Here is a 22,551-nt window from a genome sequence, read left to right on the forward strand (position 1 = left end):
CCAACCGCTGCTTTCTCCCCATGGACCTGAAGGTTTCCTTCTTTGAGGGGTGTAGACCCAGTCCCCGGGTGCAGACATGAAAATCCGAGTGTCTCCCTGCTGAGGCCTGGGTCCTCAGGCCACGGACAACTCTCTCAGCCTCCTGGAACACCTCATGCTCTGCTCCCAGCACATCTCAAACCCAGAGGGGCTGGATTCTGGGACAGAGTCACCCCGAAGATGCAGAAACCCAGAAAACGGTAAATCCTTCAAAAGCCATCGCCCCAACCTACAGAGAAGGTCTGTGGCTGCCTGCCAGGCCCTCTCAGAGGTGGAGGACTGAACCTCAGAAACCTGCTGCCTCCCGCCTTTCTACCCTGGGCCACAGCAGCTGAGGCCTGTGGCCAAGACACTGCAATACAGGCCATGTGACGCACAAAGTGGTGGGGGCTTTCACCATGACTGTCGAGCCTCCATGGGGGGGGCGGGTGTCAGGTGTAGGGAGTTGCAATCAGCCTGCTGTGTTGAGGAGCTGCTAAAGGGAGCATCGGGTCCTCAGGTCCTGGGTCCAGAGCTATCATGATTCTCCCCATTTTACAGATAAGGAAATTGAGAATAAGAAAAACCTTCCCAAGGTCCCGCAGCTTACCGGTAAACAGAGGTAGGATTCAAACCCGCAGCGTCTGGTTGCTGGGCCCAGGGGCGTCTTCGCCGGCTCAGGCTGCCCTCAGAAAAGCCCAGCGGCTGGGGGCTTACACAGCGGAAACTCATGTTCTCCCAGCTGTGGGGGCTGGGAGCCTGAGATCGAGGTGCCGTCAAGATTGGCTTCTGGGGAGGCCTCTTTCGTTGGCTTGCAGACGCCCACCTTCTCACTCTGTCCCCATGTGGCCTGTCCTCTATGTGTGTGGACGGAGGGAAGAGACAGAGACAGAGAGAGACAGAGAGACAGAGACCTCTAGTGTCTCTTCTTTTTCTCAAAAGGACACCAATCCTATTGGTTGAGTGCCCAACCCTTATGACATCATCGAACCTTAAGGTCCTATCTCCAAAGTCAGTCACACTGGGGGGGTCAGGGCTTCAGCATATGAATTTGGGGAGCGGGCACCATAATTCAGTCCATACGAGGAGCTAACCACTGGCACCAGACCACACCACAGCCATGGCACAGGCCACAGGGAGGAATGACGACTTCCGCTCTACAAGTTGAGGGCATAGAGGGCCCAAGGGCTGAGGTCCGGGCCCCTTGCAGGTAAGGAGCACCACAAGGGGACCTCCAGCCTGGTGCGTTCACAGCGGCCATGTCAGCCCCCAACGTAGAACTGCCCTCTTCTGGTTCTCCACAGGCAGGGACCTCCTAGGGGACAGGGGCCACATCTCCTCCCCGCTTCATCCCCGCATGCTTGTGCCTAAGGATGGAGGGAGGGGAAGCGGTGACATCCGTCCTTCCCTGGGGCATGTTCGACAGATTCCATACTTAAGCCCCTGTCACCACAGTGGTAATCCACTCGCTAATTCACCCTTGACCAAAGCCCTTCCTTTTCCTGTCTTGTTTCCCATTCCTCCGCCGGCATTTCCTGGGATGGGCTTCCACATAAACCACTGGTACTGGGTTCCTTGTCTCTGGGTCAGCTTCTAGGGAACGTATACTAAGACTCAGAGACCTTCCTCCCTCTCTGGAAAGGATACGTTTTCTCCTCCAATAGGCTGGCAGGAGCTGGTCCGGACCCTGATGAATTGGCAGAAGCAGGGGTAGTGGGCACAAACGCATCAAGAAGCTCCAGAGAGATTGACTTCTGCCTACTGTCTGGACCGAGACCCCAGACCCCCAGGTTGGGGAGAGCCTCATCTTCAACCTGGGTCCTTTCTCACATTGGGATGTCCCCCCAAGTGGTCACAGAGCATGGCCAGGAATAAGCTTGACCCAGCTGATGGTGCCAGAGGCCTTACTTCTTAAGACTTTCCTTTGCATGTGGAGCTGCTCATTTACAGGACCACAAACAGTACCACATCCGGTGGGTGCCTCTCTTGACCCACCAGGTCCTGCCAGACAATGGGGCCTGGAGTTTCTCTTCTCGAGGGAAAAGGGAAAGTTGGAATGTTCACTTGCTCTTCTGTTCCCCTGGGGCCCTCCAGGGCCTCCCTGACCATCATCCAATAAATGAGAACCTTTCTACCTCAGAAAACCCCTCCAAATCTGCCACGTGTTCAGAATGTGCTGACCCTGCGCCCACCCTGCCGGGCCTGGCCCTCAGCAGAGTCTGCTCCTGGAACATCTCCCTTCTGTGGTGGCCAGATTTTCTCAGCCCTGCCAGGGACAGCCAGTAGGTTTCTTGTAACTTGGTTTCTCAGCCCATGTCCCTTTTTAACATCATAAATTTTTTTAAAAGGCAGGGGCTGGAATAAGGGGAGGGAGGATGAGCAACTATAAACAAAACATAAAAGTTGTTTAATGGACGGCATAATGAGGCCGCCAGGAAACAGCCTGGTATTGATTTTCCCTGACATTTCACCTATTAAATTATGAGCTTCTTAAGGAAGAGCTCAGATTTTTTTTTTTCTTCAGTCAATTAAGATTCTTTAATGAAGACCAAAACTGCTTTTGTCCGAGTACTACGTGGGCCCAAGTTCCTTGACAGGCAAATGGTGGCGCTTGGGATGGGGCAGGGGGATGCTGGAGGTAAAGATGCATCCTGATTTCGGGGACTTGGTGGCGGAGTCCAGGCTGGGACCCAACCCCATAAGCCTCTACTCAAGAGTCTGATGCACTGCCTGGTTGTCTCTGAAGTTCAGGCTGGGGCCCAGGAATGGTGGGGGATCCCCTCAGGTGGGGTTCTATGAGAATGTGGAACAATCTAGAGCAATCCAACTGCTTTTGGGAAAGTCTAAGCTGGTCGGCCTAAGGGTCTCGAACTATAATTCATAAATTCCGATACTGACCCTATCAAGGGGGTAGAGGATCCCCATTTAACAGAGGAGAAACCTAGGTTCTAAGAGGTCAAGTCACTAGCCCGAGGCCAAATTTTGTGTTTAAGAGGCCACATCAGGATTCTCACCTTGTTCTGAATATTTCCAAAGCCCACCCCTCTTCGCCATATGCGCTGCCCACCTCGGCACAATCCTAGGGAACAGGGCACAGCAGGGCAGTGTGGCGCTCTGGGGCAGTGCCCAGTGGAGGAGACACCCACAGCCTCCCTGTGCTAATAATTCTCCCCATTGGTAGGACCTTAACCCACCCCCCCTTCCCTCCCTCTTTCATTCCCCTTATGAATCTGTTCTCAGCTCCTTCATTCACAAAGAGGTATCAACAGTTATAACTGCATAAAGTTGAGCCCCTCCCAGGAATATTTATATCTTGAAAAGAATGAAAGTCTAAAACTTAAGGCACACAGCCATGGTAAGGCAGTTCAAGCTTGGGGTACACTGCAATTGGATAACTTCAGGGCTTTTTTGGCTGCTCAGAAAACCCACATGGGTTCCCTCTGTAGGTCAGTCTGCAAGTATCAGCCAAGGACAGTTATGGATCCCAGAGGGGATGGCTTACCTTGGGCCTCCTGAGCCATTGTGGACCATGTGCCTCTCCGCATGACTTTGACACATGGACTGCCCATGGGAGCTGGGAGTCCACACAGTTCAAGTCCTCTGAGGGAGCTGCTTAACCCCCCCTCCCATAAATAGCCTCAAGGGTAGGTACAGCGGGTGGGCTAGGGCCATTCAAACATTTTACCCACCCAAATACTGAAAGACGGTGAGTTCCTACAATCCAGAGACCAAAGCTTTGCCACTTCTCCCTTAAAAGGATCTCACCTGGAGCAATAACCTCCAGAAAGGTAAGAGTTGCCACGTATGGAGTGCTGGCCACCTGCCAGCCCCAGGCCCCAGCCCTCTACTCGCTTCATAATATTGATAAGTTGTTGTTGTTTGCTCTTGACTTATAAATGAGGAAACTGAGGCACAGAGCATTAAAGAACTGGCCTGAGGTCAGAGCTGGGATTCATCCCAGTTCTGAGTTGGCTGTAACCCCCAGACCTCTCCAGAAGCAGCAAGAAGGCAGGCTTGCACTGCGCCGGGAGGCTGCACGGGCTTAGCGGAGTCTGCCCCACGTGTCCCTAAAGACAAGGCTTCAGTCGGAAGGAAGTGGATGCCCCACTGAGGCACCTGCTCTTTTCAGCGGCCCAGTTCTACTTCCTCTTGTGCAGACAACACCCTAGTCTTCCTTCGGGGAACTCCTCAACTTTCAATCCACGTGGAGTAAGCAGAACAGTCGTCCTTGGCTCTGGTGTGGGCAATGACCCAAGCCTGGCCTATCAGGAGAGTTCATCTTCCCAGGCCACGGTGATTGGTTCAGGGAAAGGCATGTGACTCAATTGGGGCCAATGAGAGTCAGGCCTGAAACTTTTGCGGGAAATACGAGAAGGTGGCATGCTTTTCCCACTGGGTTTGCTAAGCTGTGGGAAAGAGAGCCTGGAGCTGCCTCTTCCCACCTGGTGGCCACCTTCCCACCATTTGGGAATGAAGCAAAACAGAAGAAAGCAGAGCCAAGAGACAGGGAAAGACAAATTCCTGCTGGTGTAACTAGAGCCCCAAATAGGCTGCAGCCCTGGGATCAGGTTCATAGACCTAAACCAATGAAATCCTCAGACTTACCTGCCCCTGACCTAATGTTCTCAGATATAATATAGGAAATTTGGGGCGCCTGGGTGGTTTAGTTGGTTAAGCGACTGCCTTCGGCTCAGGTCATGATCCTGGAGTCCCAGGATCGAGTCCCGCATCGGGCTCCCTGTTCAGCGAGGAGCCTGCTTCTCCCTCTGACCCTCCCCCCTCTCATGTACTCTCTCTCATTCTCGCTCTCTCAAATGAATAAATAAATCTTTAAAAAAATAATAATAGGCCGGCGCTCTCACCAAGGGGAAGGCCATGTTCAGTTCGAGCGCGAAGATCGTGAAGCCCAATGGCGAGAAGCCGGACGAGTTCGAGTCCGGCATCTCCCAGGCTCTCCTTGAGTTGGAGATGAACTCCGATCTTAAAGCCCAGCTGAGGGAGCTGAATATCACGGCTGCCAAGGAAATTGAAGTTGGTGGTGGTCGGAAAGCTATTATCATCTTTGTTCCCGTTCCTCAGCTGAAATCTTTCCAGAAAATCCAAGTCCGGCTAGTCCGTGAATTGGAGAAAAAGTTCAGTGGGAAGCATGTTGTTTTTATCGCTCAGAGGAGAATTCTGCCTAAGCCAACTCGAAAAAGCCGTACAAAAAATAAGCAAAAGCGTCCCAGGAGCCGCACTTTGACAGCCGTGCACGACGCGATCCTGGAGGACTTGGTTTTCCCAAGTGAAATTGTGGGCAAGAGAATCCGTGTGAAACTGGATGGCAGCCGGCTGATCAAGGTTCATTTGGATAAAGCACAGCAGAACAACGTGGAACACAAGGTTGAAACTTTTTCTGGTGTCTATAAGAAGCTTACAGGCAAGGATGTTAACTTTGAGTTCCCAGAGTTTCAGTTGTAAACAAAAATGATTAAATAAAACTTTCACAGTATTGTTAAAAAATAATAATAATAATAATAATAATAATAATAATAATAATATAGGAAATTTGAATTTCAGACAAATAAATTTTTAGTATAAGACTATCCCAGATATTATATGAGACATATATTAAAAAAAATTATTTGTTAATTATCTGAAATTCAGATTTAATGGGGCATCCTATATTTGTATTTGCTGAATCTCACAAATCCTCCCTGACCCCACAGGTAATAGTCCACTGTGGAGGCTCCACACAGTCCATCTCCTGCCAAATTCACTCCAAGTGCCAGGGCATATCTGTGACCTCTGTCCCCCTGCCCCTATGCCAAGTCAGTCTTTGCTGAGCAAAATACCCCCCTTTACAGATGAGAAAACTGAGGGTCAGAGAGGTTAACTACATTTCACAATTACAAGTAAGCCGCAGAGTCCAAATACATAGTAAACGGCAGAATTCCATCACTGATGCTGAGCCCAATGATCTTCTAGAGCAATCATTCATCAATTACATCATGGCTGCCTGGGATCTTGGTCAAGAACTTGACCACTTTCACCCTAACCATTTTATTCATCATCCACAGACACCTTAGCCCCAAGAGGAGGCTCCCAATATCTGCTACAGGCCAGTGGCATGATGGGATGAGCACTGTACCATGGTTTGACCACTAGATTGAATCAGACTTTGCTTTTTAACACTAGGGTGACACCAGGGCAATCACTTCCTGGGTAGGCAGCTCTTATTAATCTGCAGGGGCCCTCTGTCTATTAGGGCATCGTCACCCCATTCTACAGCTCATCGGGGACCATCTCAGTGCTCTGCCTGTCCCTAGATGACAGAGATGGGCACAGACCATGGACCCCACCCTCTAGCCCACAGTGATTGGTCCAAGAATTGGACCTACACAGGGCAAATCAGAGTCCTTTCATGAGATTTGGTATATGGATGCTGGAAGAAATCCATATAGGGTATCTCCTTAGATCCCAAGCTGTCAGCACCGTGCATGCCTCAGGCTTCCAGAAGGTATCTTTTCCACCACAACGAGAAAGCCTGCCTGAGAATGAAGCCACACAGAGGAAAGCAGGGTGAAGAGGTGGAAGGGAGATAGATATAGAGCCCCTGGATCGAGCCATGCCTGAAGCCAATGATCCCTGGAATTCCTGATTACAGGTAAGCAGGGCAATGGCTATGTGGGCTTCTGAGATCTAGGCCTTGGGAAATCCAAGCCAAAGGCAAGGAATTTCAGGACCTGGCTGCTTTCAGGGAAATGTTCTTTAGTTATTATTTTTTATAAAACTATATCTTCTTTATTTTGCGTACTTCAATTTCAGAACAAAATAAACCAAAAAACACTCAATACACATCCAGATCCCTGTCAAATAATGGGAAGGGAGAGGGCTTGAGGCCCTTGTATCCTGCCTCAGACAAAGACAGGAGGAAAAACCCCACTAGACATCAGCAGAGGGAACCAGCTGAACCAGGGCCACTCAGGGGCTACGGGGGAGCCATGGGGACACCATGCAGAGGGTCCAAGTGCCGCAGGTAGAAACTAATCTACTTCGTCCATGTGAGAGGCATCCTCCCCACCCTCAAGGGGGCAGATCCTGTCAGGATCAGCACCTCCGGGTTCCTCTGCTGTCACTTCATCTTCATCTGTGCCCAGTCTAGCTTGATCATGCGGCAAATACGGTCGGAGTGAGTCTGGACATCCTCCGGTGAGAAGCCAGAGGAGAACAAGGCCCTTTCAAATATGAGAAGGAGGCACCAACAGGTCCTTGACAGCCTTGTTCCCGTCCGCCTCCTCCTTCTGCCGAGGCCTCTCCACCATGGGGCGGTCAGGATTGATCTCCAGGTGCTTTGTGGCCATCATGTAGCCCACTGTCGAGTTGTCCCAAAGTGTCTGGCCTTCTGTGATGTGCTTCCATGGTGGCCATCCAGACGTAGGTGCTAGTCACAATGCGGCATGAAGACACTAGCCTGTGGGACGCCGTCACCTTCCCAACCTTCTTACCCAAGAGGAGAAATGTTCTTTGAAATAGAACTACACAATCATAATTTTCAAGATACCAACATATTTGATTTTTACTTCTCCAACTATGAATTTCATCCAAAGATGGGGGATTTGTTGATTGTTTCAGTTCAGCTGTGCTATAGAGAGCAGGGAGATTTTTTTTTTTTAAGATTTTATTTATTGGGGTGCCTGGGTGGCTCAGATGGTTAAGCAGCTGCCTTCGGCTCAGGTCATGATCCCGGGGTCCTGGGATCGAGCCCCGCATCGGGCTCCCTGCTCAAGTGGGGAGCCTGCTTCTCCCTCTCCCTCTGCCATTCTCTCCACTTGTGCTCTCTGGCTCTCTCTCTCTGTCAAATAAATAAATAAAATCTTTTTTTTCTTTAAGATTTTATTTATTTATTTGACAGAGAGAGAGAAAACACAAGCAGGGAGAGCAGGGGCAGAGGAAGAGGGAGAAGCAGACTCCCCGCTGAGCAGGGAACCTGACTTGGGGCTCGATCCCAGGACCCTGGGATCATGACCTGAGCCAAAGGCAGACGCCTAACCGACTGAGCCACCCAGGCACCCCAAGAGCAGGGAGATATTTTGAGAGTCAAATATTGAGGTAGAATCCCTGAATCCATGGGGTCTGGAGATGAAGAAGAGAGCTAGCCCAGGAAGAAAGGGGTGCAATCCCCCGGGGCCTGTAAGCCAAAGGGAGCAGAATACAGGAAAGAGATCCACGTGGCAGAAGCTCTGTCCTTTACTCATGACGCCCGGATAACCAATGCACCCTAAGCTCCCTTCAAAACCTTCTGTCAGGGAAGTGTGGATCTCAGTTATTTTCACAGTTTGAATTCAAATAGAGCAACCCTAGCCCCCTTCTTCCCCAGGTAGCAAATCTGATCTTCAGCTATAACAAAAGGGTCAGCTTGGGGAAAAGCGGTCTCGAGCCTCAGCTTTGGTCATGGGATTGTTTTTCTCAGATAAAGAAAACTTTTCTCTGGAGTCCTTTGGGCCACTGATTCTCGGGATGTGTCCTGGGGGCAACTTGCAGCACAGCCCCCCAGGGAGACTTTAATTTTGAGGCCGATTCCTGGGCCCTACCTCAAACCCACTGAATCAGAATCTTTCAGGATAGGACCGAGGAATCTGCATTCTAATCAGTGTTCCCACCCTCCCCAGGTAATTCTTCGAATATTTTGAGACCTGCTAACAAAAGCCAGGATCAACCACCTCCCTGCCCCGGTCTACACCCTGGCTGAGCTGAACGTGGAGGATGGAAGTAAAACCTGGCATGACCACATGAGAAGGTAATGCCTGGGAACCACGAGGCTGTCCTTCCATCAGGCTGGGAATCGACCAAGTTCACTCCATGGCACAGTTTCAAGATCCCAATAGAGAGTGAGCTTGATTGGAAAGATCCAGGAATCTGGAACCCACTCCTATTGGGCAGGGTCTGAGTTTAGTCCCAGCTCTGACACCAGCTGACAGTGTGATCCCGGGCAAGTCACTTCCCTCTGGTGGATCTCAGTGTCCAGTTTGTCAGATGAGGAGGTTGGACTATACCAGGCATCGTCAAAGTCTTTTTTAAGCAGCAAAACTTTTTCTTTAGTAAAGCCTGACGTGAGCCCTGATTTGTAAAGAGGACTGAGTCTGGGGCCTGAATCAAACTTCCTGTCCCTTTCTCTCTGTACATCATCTAATTGCAAGCATTCCAGGCTGATTTGATAATTCCCGGTCTCCTTCTGTCTCATTGCTCTGCCGTCCCAAGCCAGCAGCCCTCGTCCTCATGGTCAAAACTGGTTCACCACCAGCAAGCCAGCATTCTACCCAGTGAAGGGAAGGACTGCCTCTTCTTTTTAAAGTCATGGCCCATGGTTGTACACATCCTTTCTACTTACGGCCCCCTTCCTCCTTCTTGACAGAACCTCCTTTTATTAGGGAGATATCTATCCCTCCCTCCTACATCTCAAAGAAACACTCCCAATCTCCAGTTCCAAGGATGCATCCTCACTGGTCTAAGCGAACCACTGTAGTCCTCCATTCCCCTGTCGGGATGGGGTCACACGTGGGCCTGTGTCTCTGGCCAAAAAGATTGAGGAAAAACCCACTGGGGACTCCCAGGGATGACTTCTCCAAAGATATACAAAACAGTGACAAACACCTCCTTATTCACTGGCCAGTGTCATGTCTGCCCAGGGTGCCTGGAATCGCTATAGTCACTTTGACCTCACGAGGAGACTCACCTGGAGGGTGCACAACAGAAAGGTCTCACTCACTCCACTGCAAGCCCTATGGACCTCAGGGCATTTGCACACCGTTCCCTCCACAAGGAGTGTTTCTCCCAGATCTCACCGAGGTCATTCTTCTACTTCATTCAGGTCTCCGCTCAAATGCCAGCTCCGTAGAAGGACTTCCCTGACTTCTCTCCCCTCTATGACTCTATTCTCATTTGTTTGGTTTTTAATAGCTCTTAAATTGATATCATGTTATTTATATTATATAAATATATTTTTATATATATTTATATATACACACACAATGTATATAGATAATATACACACTGTGTTGGATGTATAATACATATACACTATATATATAGTTATATGTAATATGTGTATGTATATTATATAGATACATTATATATATATATATGCACCCTATATAATATGTACATTGTGTGTATGTGGGGGTGTGTGTGTGTGTGTGTTTATCATCAGTCTTTCACACAGGAACATAAGCTCCAAGAAGGCAAGGACTTTGTTTTTCCCCCCAGGGCTCGGGAGAGTGCCTGGCATATAGACAGCGCCCAGTAATATCTCATGGATGGGGGAAGGGAGGAAGGAAAGAAGATGACCAGTGTTCTTGATGATGTTGTGGAGCCTCTAAATTAACCAGTCCTTCAGCACTTCTTGTTGCTGGTAATAATAACTATTTCTCTTTTTTTTAATTTTATTTTTAAGTAATCTCTATACCCAACATGGGGCTCGAACTCACAACCCGAAGATCGAGTCACACGCTCTACCAGTGGAGCCAGCCAAGTGCCCCAGTATTTATTATTAAGCCAGTCGATTGGGGGGTTTCCAACACAGGCAGCTGGAAGCTCCCTATTTCATGGATCTGTCTGGCTTCCTCTGTCTTGGATGCCCTTCCCTAATGAGTCTCCCTGTTGGCCTCCTCCCCTCCCAGGCTTGGCCACCATTCTGTGTCCTTTCCAGAGTGCTGCAGTGAAGAGATTCAAAGCAGGGGGGTTGCAAGCAGCAACATCAGGGTCATATCCCAGTTCAGCCAATCACCACACTAGCTCATGATCCTTTGCCAGTTACTTGGTTCTCTGAGCTTCGGTCCCCTCAGCTGCAAGATGGAATGGCAGTAATAACAGTCCCTCCCTCGTGCACTTACTGTAAGCATTCAGTGAGGTCATGGGGACCCTTGAGAGTCACGTGGATTTAGGACAAAGACCCTTCCTGACCACTTTCCAGCAGCGTGGCGTGGGTTTCCCTCTGTGCCTCACACTTCACATCTGTCGAATGGGGACAATAGCGGGGCTGATGTAAATGAATTAAATGGGGCAATGTGTATCAACTGCTTGGCACAGTACTCAGCACATAACAAGTGCTAAGTAAAATGTTATTAGGTATGCATACGTGCGTCCATAAGTATTCCCTTTGGAGGATTAAGAGACCACAAAACCCAGCGCCTGCCCTCCAGAGGCCACAGAGGATGAGGCTGAAGAGGTAGGCAGGGCCAGCTTTTGTGGGGTGTGTCCAGAATGGTCCCCAGGAGACCTGGGGGGAGTGCATTTTTGACTCTCCCCAGGAGAGTTTGCCTCCTGCGCTCCAGGGAAGGAGTTTGCATGGGGAGAGCATCTTACCCAGGTGGGGGGCCCAGGAGCCCCACTTAGCACTGACCTTATGAAATTTCAGTCCCAGGTCAGGCCCCTCCACCACCCACAGGAAGTAGCCGAGGCCATTGGCTCATCCCTCCCCCGGCTGGTTTTAAACTGAAGGCATTAGGTTCGCTAATCGCCTGTAATCACCTTGTTTGAATTAGCATGGCAAGTGCTTCCGACTAACAGGTCTGTTATTCCAAATAACCCTCGGTGGTTTTAATTACGTCCCCTGGAATGCGCGGCCTCCCAGCCCTCAGCTTTATTAGGGAAAGGTCCTGTAAACCCAGGATGGGGCGTGATTCCTGACCTCCCCTGCACAGACCCATAATAAAGAGAAGCAGGGGAAGGCATTTTACCCGTCCAGATGCATAGTGCTCCCTTAGCTCTCTTTTTCAACCCAACACAGGATGGAGGAGACCCCAACGCCTGTCCCCTGCCCCACTCTTGGATTCCATCTGCTTCTAGCGACCCACAGAGCTGTGGCCCAGAGACGAGCAGAAAGCCCTCAGCACATTCATTTCGATTTGGTTCTGGAACATGCCATCCCCTTCTTCTCATCCATAATGGATTTTCTTGCTTTGTTTGGTTTATGCCAAGTCTGGACAGTCACTACTAACATCACCACCACTTACAGTGGAGGAAGAAGCACAGAGAAGTCGTGACTAGCTCAAGGGCACGCAGTAGAGCGGCCTTTCTCAAACTTGGGTGGGCACCCCAACACCTGGGGATCTTGTTAAAATGCAGCTCTCGTTTCTGCGGGTCTGGGGTGGCAGCCAGCCAACCAGGTCCCCGGTCTGAGGAGCACACTTTGAGAAACATGTTGCCGCAAGTTGGCTGAAGAGAAGGAAGCCGACTCGGTGGCCCCTCTCCAGGCCAGGCACTGTGCTAGGCTTGTAACAGTCCCCACTGCTGTTTCATGCCCTGGTCCACGCCACATGTCCCCCTGGGACAGAGGACTGTGCATTCCCATTCCCTCTCCTGAGGGAGCTGAAGATCCGAGAGCTTCGGGATGGTTTTCCAGACTTCCTCAAGTCTTGGGGCTCAGTTGGGATGCTAGAAATACAGCGGTGAGCAGAGCAGACTTCCCGTCCAGGAAAGTCAGGCAGAGTGTGGGGGCCAGAACTGAGGGTTATGTCTGAGCCCTGGGCCTCCGGCCTCACAGGCCTTATTCCGTTGCATCCTCCCAGCCACCAGGTGACGTGAGTATTAGGGTCCTCATAATTGAAGAGACTGACGGTCAGAGAGGGTGAGCCACTTGCTCAGGATCACACAGCTGCTCGTCCAAGGGCAGAGACAGAGTTTGTAGCCAGGGCTCTGGACCCACAGCCTCTCCCGTCAATGTAGCCATCAGAACCAGGCCGGGGAGGGAAGGATTCCAAAGTCTTCAGGGTGGAGCCAGCCACAAAGGGATGGTTTTATTTAATGGCATGGGAGTGGGGGACATTTTCCCTGTCCCCACCCTGACACCACAGTGAACCTTGAACTGCTAAATTGAGTGAGATGGGGCAGGGCAAAAGGTGAAGGGAACTTGCTCGCAGCCCACGGGGCTGGGGAAATGAGCTAATTAGGACCTTTCAGCAGTGGGCGGCCCCAGCTGGTTCTGGGTGGACACAGTCCCCCTTGCCCTGAGTTCAGAGGGTCAGCCCTGCCTGAGGAGCAGGACGGTCCTGTCCCTGCCCATCTTCTCCCCGGGGGCCCTCAGGTGCTGCAGCCAAGGGAGGAAGCTGGACCCATGCACCTCTGTGGACAGAGACCCATTTTCACCCTTTGCTTTGCAGCTACGTGGTCACTCTGGGGCTGGTGATTTCCCTCCAACTCCCTGGTTTTATTTTGACCTTGCCCATGAATCCACTGACCTAGACAGGAAACTCCAAGATGGCCAAGACACAGGAATGAGTTTGCCAGATTTACCACTGGCTCCCCAGCACCCAGTTTGGGGCCCAGCACCACACTGGGTGCTCGACAAATTTTTTTTTTTTTTGAATGAATGAATTAAGAAAGAAACAAGCTGTGTAAATCACAAGGGTGTGTGCTAACATTTTCTGGGCAGTGTGGGCGTGACTCGGTCTGGTTTTGCTCTGACAGGATTCATTCAATCAGCACTTACTGGTCACTGTCTCTGTCCTGGGCCCTGGGAAGTCAAAACTTCAGTGAGTCCCTGGGGAGCCACGGTCCAAAGAATAAAACATCACCGGTGATCTTTTCAGTTCTCTAAGTCTGTAATCGTCAAGAAAGGCTTCTCAGAGGAGGTGGCATTGAAGCACATCCCTCGGAGGAGGACTAGGACTGATCAGCTGGAGATGTGGGGTGGGGCATCAAATGCCAAGTCTTCGGCAGGATCCAAGGCACAGGGATCTTGCAGGTTTCGATCAGGAGACAATATCCCTGCATGGCTCAAGCCACAGAATGAACATCAAGTCCCCACCCAGTGGCATCTGTGGAGGGTCCCGGGTCCTTTCCTCTCAGGGAAACAAGGGAAGTACTGATTTATCGCAGAAAAGGGAGCCAAGGGAGATGGAAGCTAATGTTTCTTAAGTGCCTAGGTGGGCCCTGGTCAGTAGTGGGAGCAAAAAGAGACCAGGCCCAGGCTCTTTGGAAGCTTCTAGTGGGGAAAAGTGTTGTCAACCACTCACACAGTAGGTACACACAGGGGTGGTGGCTGCAAAGGAGAATCCAGAGCGTATCACAGAGGGAGCTGACCCAGGGGGAGGTGTAGCTGATGAAACAGCTATAGAATAGCTGGAATCCCTGATGTTTGAGCTTCTAGATTTATTCTGGGCCAAGCGCCCAGCACAGTGCCTGGCCCGGCGAAGTTCAACAAATGGTAGCAAGTGCCATGTTCCTGAGACCTCATTTCATCAAGACCATAACCATGCAAGGAAGGCACCATAACGATCCCCATTCTACAGATGAGGAAACTGAGGATCAGAGGGTCCACTGCAGGGTCCACTGCAGGTGTGGGATGGAGCTGGGAGGTGAACCCAGGCAGGTGCACCCAGCTCTTTTCCATAACACATTGCCTCCTGTTTCCACAAACCAAATCTGGGAAGAGGGGCATGGGAAAACTATGGTCCCTCAGTCTCATTCATGGAGAACTGAACAGATTTAGCAACAAATCCACGAAGTCTTCAAACCAGGCAATGCATAAGCCAAGCATAGGTGCCTGCCCGGCAGAAGGAAGCATCACAGAACTTAGCACTGGGAGGGGCCTTACAGAGAAAGTGGCTCAATAATTATTCTTTTCGTCTCTTGGAAATATTTCTTTTTATTTTTCTAAGGGAGTGGCCATTAAAGGGACATTAAAACATAGTAGGTTAATGTAAAAAAAAATAGGGTTGATAGTTATTTTAATGATCACTGCTGTTATTTGCAAACTGTGCTAAAGAGCTGGGGTTACAGTCATGGAAAAGTCTCAGTCCTCAAGAAAGTCAGACCCCCTAACTAAGGGGACAAGACAGAAATGTCTGGATGTCTGGAAAGTTAAATAATACAAGCAAGAAGGAACAGTTTGATCATAAAAAAAAAAAAGTCACACCCCATTAATTATAAAAGGAGTGTCTCAGGCTGAACCCTGAGGCTAGAATTATCACCAACAAGCAGTGGGTAGAGAAAGGATTCCCATGGAAGGAAGGACATCGCTAGGTTTTGAAGGATGAGGAAATTCGGATTAGGGGGCTGGGCGTGAGGGACCATCCTATTGGTTTCTGTCATCCTTGAAACAAACCCCTTTGGTGTATATAACAAGAACATCAGTTCTCCTAAGAATAGGTGGTTTTTTTATTAAGGAACAAAATCCCACTTGGGGTTCCGTGGACAGGAGAACAGAGAAGGGCAGGAAGAGAATGCCCTTTGCCTTCCTTATCCATCCAGAAACGGACATGTCCGGAGGAAGTGGCCTCCACCAGCAGGGAGGATGAGTCGCCCCTTGGCTGACCATGGAAAGATTTTTTTTTTCCTAATGTTGTCCAGAAGGCCTGGTCTCACAGAGGAGAAATGCCGGAGCTGGCCCAAAAAAGTAAAAAGTGGGAGTTTTCCACTTAGAACAACTTGAAAAACCTACAACTTGGAGAGCAGCGTGGCCCCTCCTGGGACTGCTTGATCATGACCTATCACGTAACACTTACTCAGTTCGTGGCTCTGGCCGTGGCCGGAGCCCTCTGGCCTCCGTAAGCCCCCGGTGTCTAGGTCACCAGGCCTGGGGGCTTGCTTTCCCTCCTCCCAGGCTTCAAGGTCTCACCTCAGCTCCCTGCCTCAGGTGAGAAGCTCACCAGGTTGAAAGATGCCCCACCCCGCCTGCCCGGCTCCCCAGTACCCCCCGACAGCCACGGCGGCCTGGGACCGTGGGATGGGGAGCAGAGAGCTGGCTGCTGGCCCTGCCTGTCCCATCCCTCCAGCAAGCAGCCCCAACAAGGCAGCGAGCAAGGGACAGAACAGCGTTTGAGTCAAACCCTCGTGTATCAGTTTTGATTTCAACTGGAATCGCCTCCCTGGGCTGGATTTCAAAAGACAGCGTTACTAATGAGAAACACACAAGTTCTTGAAATGAAGTTAACTTCTTTAAAAAAAAAAAAAAAGCCTTTTCTTTGGCTCTGTTGATATATATTAGAACCACATTGTCTAAGACAAAAAAAAAAAAAAGCCGTTCTGCTTCTGAACAGAAATACAGGAGTCTTGTACTTTAGAAGACACCGAGAGGCTGGTGTCCTAGCCCATCCTCTCTCTGGACTTGGAGGATTGTTTGGGGTTTTCTTTTTATTTTTTTAGGGTGCTAGGGATTTACAACTTCAATTTAAAACAGAAAAGAAGGAGGGATGATACAGAGTGTCTGAAGTGGGCGAAAGTGAACACAAATGGGCAGTTCGGATTTTTTTAAGCACTACTTAGCTATTTTCGAGAGAAGTGTAGGGTCAAGGGCAGACATGAGTTCATGGCCTATCCTGTCCCTTTCCATTTCCCGGGCCCATGTGACCTGGGCAAGCCACTGCACCATGCATATTCTGAATATTCTGGGGGCTGCCCCCTTTCAGAACCTGTAAGCAGGCTCCTGACTATCCACTTCCTGCTCCATCCACATTGGCCCTTCTCCGGAAAATCAGTGTGGGCTCCTGGAAGGCCCTCCAGCCAGGGTCAGGAGCCCCCCTCCAGTCTTCACTCGGGCAGGGCCCCTCCTGCTTTGGGCCCCTCCGTTCACCCACCTGGGCCCAAAAGGAGTTGGCTGAGATGATCCCTGGGGTCTCTTCCAGAGATGATGGTTCACCAGTCGGAGAGGGGCAAAGACGCCATCTGGCCTGTAAAGACTTTCAGATGCCCAACAGGGGGACTTCCAGAGGCCGGGCATCCCCATGGGATCAGCTCACAGTCTTGAGCATCTTTTACAACTTTCTCAAGCAGCTGGGCCCTTACAAATGCTGATGGGGTCAGGAAAGGGGTGGCGTGGTCCCCACCCTCGCGGGGCTCACAGGGGTGAAAGATGCATCTGTGTGCAGCGCTTCACTCCCAAGGAAAACCATTTTTCAAGGGAATGAAGTGTGCTGCATGTGATCCTAAAACACACTGCAGGGGCCCCTTTTCCCACTGGAGGGATGATGACCAGTCATGATGAAATCGGGCTTCGAGGAGGGAATGGGGGTCCCAGCATGATGCGGGGCCTATTCTTGGTTCCATGTGGCTTTGATCTATTCCTATGGTGTCCCCTGTGCCTTCTGAAGTTTCCCCAGCATCTAGAAGAAAGTGGGCAGAGGGGGCATACACTGCAAAGGACTCCTTACACTGGGATCTCGGCCCCACCCCTCGCTCGGCTGGTTAGCGTCAGGTCCTCACCTTTCCAGACTTCAGTTCCCCAGCTGTGAAATGGGAAGGCCTACCCGTCAGTCATGTTCAAGGACAAGCTCTGGCTATGAAAGCTGGTTTTTTCTCATGGGAGGGGCCCTTATTCAGATGCATGGCAGACATGGCACGTTCTGTGCCAGTCTAGAAATTATCTAGGGGCAAAGTTAGGAGTTGAGTTAGGAGTTGCCCCCAGAAACCCATCTTAGCCTTCCTGTCTTGGCAGGTTCTTCCATTTCTCAGGCTGGGCCCGGCCTCTGTCATCTCTGGGTCAGGCTGGAAGCTTCCAGGAGCACCTTCACCTCCCCGTGCCCACACATAATCCAGAGACAGGCAGTAGGGCGGACGGACTGGAGTCTGCAAAGCCAGAGGAAGACCATGGGCAGGACAAGCCACGTGCATCCAGATGTTCTGCTCCCGGGACCTCACAGCTGCCCCGTCTCAGGTGTCTGTCCAGAGTCAGGGGTCTTCGGAGGTCGGTAGCCCCAAGAGGGTCAGTCAGCTGGGCCTGCAATAGCCTGCCCCTCAGCAGCTGTCCCAAGCCTGGCTCCTTCACATCTGGGGGACTTGTTTTTAGCCACAGCCAGACCCTGACCCAACCAGCCTCAAAACCTTTCAGTCACCTTGAACGAGAAATGTTTTTTTCATTAACGTCCTCCTTCTCTGCTCCCCTCCTTAGCCCCCCAAAGAGGCCCCCAAGCTTGAGCTTCCTCTCCCTGTCTCTGCAACTTCATAATAGCCCCAGGCAGCTGGAAGAGAGGAGGCGGTGATCTCAGCTGACAGCCATGCGCTACAGCCCCCACAGCCCACCCCGACCCCTCAGCGAACAAGCCATCTGCCTTCCCTTCGCCCACGGTGGAGACAGCTTTGTGCTTCTCCCCTGCGAGGTCTCCCAGGAGCTCCGACCCCAGAGACCAGCTCTGAGACAGGAAAGGCAAGCGCTGTTCCATCTGCCAGGCGGGTTCTCAGACGCTATCCTATTGAATCATCCTTGTCCCCATTTGACAGATGAGGAAACTAAGGTGTCCCTTTCTGACTCTTCTCCCAGAGTGCAGAGCTTTCTTGGTGGAGGTGCGGCTGGTCCTAGGTTCTCTGGGCACCACCTAGAGGAACCACCTGTAGGTAGGTGGTGGTTCTCTGGCTGTCTCTTGACGCCCGCCAAGCCTTCCCCGTGATGCATGTTCTCCTCACCGGCTGGTCAGCATCTGTGGTGACCCAGCACTTCCCTGGCCTCTGCTCACCACCTCTGTCTTCCTCTCTCCTTCCTTCAGAAATGCTGACATTAGTCAACAACAGACACTCTACTTTGGTGGAAACTGACGGGCATGTGACCTACGGAGTCAGAAGGGGAGCACATTTTACTTAAAAAAAAAAAAGGTGGGGAAAGAGAGGAAGGAAGTGGGGGGAGGGAGGGAGGAATAAAGAGAGGAAGAAAGAGGGGCTCCTGGGTGGCTCAGTCAGTTAAGCATCTGCCTCGGCTCAGGTCATGATCCTGGAGTTCTGAGATTGAGCCCCGCATCGGGCTCCCTGCTCAGTGGGGAGTCTGCTTCTCCCTCTCCCTCTACCCCTCCCCCCTGCTCGTGCTCTCAGCCTCTCTCAAATAAATAAATAAAATCTTTAAAAAAAAAAAAAGAAAGAAAGAAAAAGAGAGAGGGGAGGAAGGAGGGAAGAAAGGGAGGGAGGGAGGGAGAGAGAAAGAAAGAAAGGAAAGAAAGAAAGAAAGAAAGAAAGAAAGAAAGAAAGAAAGAAAAGAAAGAAGAAAGAAAGGAAGGATGAAGGAAAGAAAGAAAGGAAGGAAGGATGAAAGGAAAGAAAGAAGGAAAAAGGAAGGATGAAAGAAAGAAAGAAGAAAAAGAAAGAAAGAAAGAAAGAAAGAAAAAAAAAAAAAAGAAAATGCGGCTTTAGAGTCATTTAGACTTTGGTGCAAATTTTGGCTCAGCCACTTACTGGCTGCACGATTCTGTACAAGACACTTATTTCTCCGAGTGCAAGTCCTCCCTTCTGTTAAACAGGTATATTAGGGAAAGTACCTACATCCAAGGATTTGGGGGAGAACTAAGTGAGACTCGTAAGGGCTCAGAAGATCTTAGCTGTGATGATGAAAAAGAAGGAAGAGGAGGGAGAGGAGGAGGGGGAGGAATTCAGGCTTTTGGTTCTTCCTGCAGATTGTACTCAACTCCACTGGGTTGCCCCCCGATCACCTTCCCACCAGCATCAGGAATGGGGGCGAGGAGGCAAAGCGTGGTGCTTCCCAGCTGCACGGTCTCATAGAGTGGTCCGTCGCCACACAAGTTTTAAAATTGATTTAATTCTGTTCCTTAGTCACACAAGCCCCAGGCCACATGCTCCGTAGCTACACGTGGCTGGTGACTCAGCTGTCAGCACGGCAAAGTCCCAAAGCACCGACCTAGAGCGTGGGCTCCGGATTCAGATCCTGGCTTGATGTGTAATAGCCACGTGACTCTAGGCGAGTTCCTTCATTTTCATCTCCTTCCATTTCCTCATCCGCAAAATGGGGCTGATACTAGTATGCATGTCCCAGGGTTGTTCCGAAGATCACCTGAGTTGATGTTTGTAAAGCACAGCAACAGCACCTAGCATATAATAAGGGCTATTAAATAAAATCAGATTACAGATCATGAAAGCTGGCCTTCTGTGTCCCTACGTATAAATGGCAGAAGTATCACTGCCCCCCAATACACAAACACACCTCAGTACTTAACCATATTCCCTATTCCATATCAAAGGAGTCAAGCTTGTGTCCTGTCTCCTTTAATTTTAATGCTTGTACATAATTTAAATGACAAATATTAACTAAGAGAAAGGAAGAGGGAAGTGTGTCAGAAACCAGAGATCCAGAAGGTATAGCAACTGAACCCTAGATCTTTCCCAGAGCTTCCTGGTGGCCAAGGTAAAAAGGAAAACGTGACAGATGGCTCTGTTCTTATTATTTGATGATCAAAGGAGGTGGTGTGCTTTCTTTTATACAAGACCTCATCCAAGAGGAAATCTTGATGTGTATGTGCATCAATGTAGATTAAAAGTCTATGATTAGACCTCTGGGCAAATCCCTAAGTTTCTCAGCTCCTACACACAACTGAGAGATGCAAACCCCACGGGTAGGTGGCTTTGTCTCCCCATATCCTCTGCCCCAGAGTATTGGTCAATCTTCCTGTTCCAGAGTATTCTAAGAATCTCTCAAGTGTTTCCACCGGGCCCTGACCCTGACCCTGACCCCCGGACCCCACCTCAGGCAACAAGAACTGTATGCTTCAGCCCCAGCATAACCTGGCACACGTGTTCCTAGCACAGAAATCACCGTAGAGACGGGGAGACCTTTTTAGTCATGGGATCCTGTAGTATGGCCCATTTCACATCCAGAGGAAATGGTTTCACAGAGACTCAAATTTCTTGCCCCAGGCACGGAGTGAGTCGGTTGCGGGGACCTGTCCTGGATGGTGAGAAATGGCTGTGGCAGTGTCTCTGAGGTCCAGAGATCAGTGCCAACCCTGGGCCTTGCTCCTGCTCCATCTGCCTTCTGCCCGGGAGTGGGCACTGAGCTGTGGGCCACGGGGGCGGAGAAGAGCCTCGGGAGATGCAGGATGTGGCTGCTAATAAGATTAGCTTCAAACTCTTGCCATCCCACCCTGCTCCATGGGGATGTCTGCCCGTCTGCTCCCCGATGCCCCACACCCAGGCCTAGCAGTCAAGCAAGTGGGGAATGGACTGGCCTCGGGAAGCCGGCAACATGGCAAAGTCAAGTTCACAGAGACCCTGCAGGAAATGGCTGGGCCTGGGATCAGCCCCGGGAGCCCGCATGCGCTCTGCAATGGCCAGACACCTGCCACAGGCCAGGGAGCTTCCTTCCTGGGTTGCCGTCCTCCCTGGTGTCCATCCCAGTGGCTTTGGCAAACCTCTACGCTTATGAGCCAGCCAATAAGAGGAGCCTCCACCCTAGCGATAAGCCCATTTGGAGAGGGAACTTTTTCTTTAAAGATGGAAAATTTCATCAACTTGCATGTCATCTTGTGCAAGGTCATGCTAGTCTCTTCTGTGTCGTTCCAATTTTAGGGTGTGCGCTTCCCAAGCGAGGGTGCAAGAGGGAACTCTGGAAGCTCAAAAACCTCCAAAGCCTAAAGCAAGGGAGCTAGGATGATGAGTGATGGGTGGGGGAGCTGCTCTGGTTCAAGGTCTCTGTCATGGGCAGAACTGTGTCTCTGCCAAATTCATCTGTTTGAGTCCTAACCCCTGTACCTCAGAATGTGACTGTATTGGGAGACAGAGTCTTTCAGGAGGCAGTCAAGGCAACATGAGGCCGGACTGGTAGGCCTTATCCGAAGCAGGCAGGACGCAGACAGGCACAGAGGGAAGACCATGGGAAGACACAGCAAGAAGACAGCTGTCTGCAAACCACGGAGTAATCAGAAGAAACCAACCCTGCCGACACCCTCGAGCTTCCAGAACGGTGAGAAAATTAATTTCGGTTGTCTAAGCGACCTCGCTGGTGGTACTTGGTTTGACAGCCCAAGCAAATAGATGCAGCCCCTATTTTGTCTCCCAGTAAATTGGACCACACACCCCAAACAAAGCTGCCAAGTAAATCTCCTCACTCAGGCAGAAGAGAAAGAGCGCAAGCCCACACTGCAGGTGAAGGCCTACTGGGTTGGCTCCATATACACACGACCTCATTCCATGCCCCCAACCCTGCCAGGCGCAGCATGGGCCGCTTCTCCCCACTAAGGAAACGGAGCCCCTCAGAAGTGAAGCACCTTCCAGCCACGCTGGAACTCACATCTCTCTGATTTCAAAGCCTGAGTTCTCTTCACCAACTGTGCCGACAGGCAAAGGGCCTCCTGAGTCAGAAGAACACAGACAGAAGTTGGCTAGCCGGCAGGCCATAGGGTAGCAGAGGGGATTCCTGGGGCATCTATCCTCAGGTATTGGTGAGCTCAGGCCATCATGCTAGGCAGCCTCCTGCAGCCTCCCAGAGAACAGCCCAAAGCGGTCCCTTCCTTGCAAAGAAAAGATGCCCTGGGCAGAAAGAATAGAAGGAGAGGAGAGCAGACAAAGGGGATTGAAGAAGAGGACACCAAGGTGGGCCAGAACCAGAGAAGAGAGGAACCCTCTATCCCCAGCTGGGAACAGCCCCTTCCACTTCTCATGCACTCCCAAGGCTGCCGGACACACCGTTCTGTTGTAACCAACACATATAAACCTGCGTGCCAGGCACTCTAATCCTCTCTCTGCTAGCCTCTCCACAGGAGAGGAGAAAGTAAGGTGCAGAGAGGTAATAAGATGCCCAAGGGACTGCAGGTGGCCAACGGGAAGAGGAGACTTCAGTCCCTA

The 22,551-nt window shown here is 50.8% G+C and overlaps 1 protein-coding gene and 1 pseudogene across 1 annotated transcript; one reads left to right on the forward strand and one right to left on the reverse strand.

The window, feature by feature from the left end:
• Positions 1-4,866: 4,866 nt before the first annotated feature.
• LOC102749320 (small ribosomal subunit protein eS7) lies at positions 4,867-5,509 on the forward strand. Its single transcript, XM_006748103.2, has one exon. The coding sequence runs from the start codon at positions 4,894-4,896 to the stop codon at positions 5,476-5,478; it is 585 nt and encodes a 194-aa protein (XP_006748166.2). The 5' UTR covers positions 4,867-4,893; the 3' UTR covers positions 5,479-5,509.
• Positions 5,510-21,195: 15,686 nt separating this feature from the next.
• LOC115937891 (U6 spliceosomal RNA) lies at positions 21,196-21,296 on the reverse strand (annotated as a pseudogene).
• Positions 21,297-22,551: the final 1,255 nt, after the last annotated feature.

This window comes from Leptonychotes weddellii, chromosome 11 (assembly GCF_054177405.1).
Source record: "Leptonychotes weddellii isolate Sample4059 chromosome 11, ASM5417740v2, whole genome shotgun sequence".
NCBI lineage: Eukaryota > Metazoa > Chordata > Mammalia > Carnivora > Phocidae > Leptonychotes > Leptonychotes weddellii.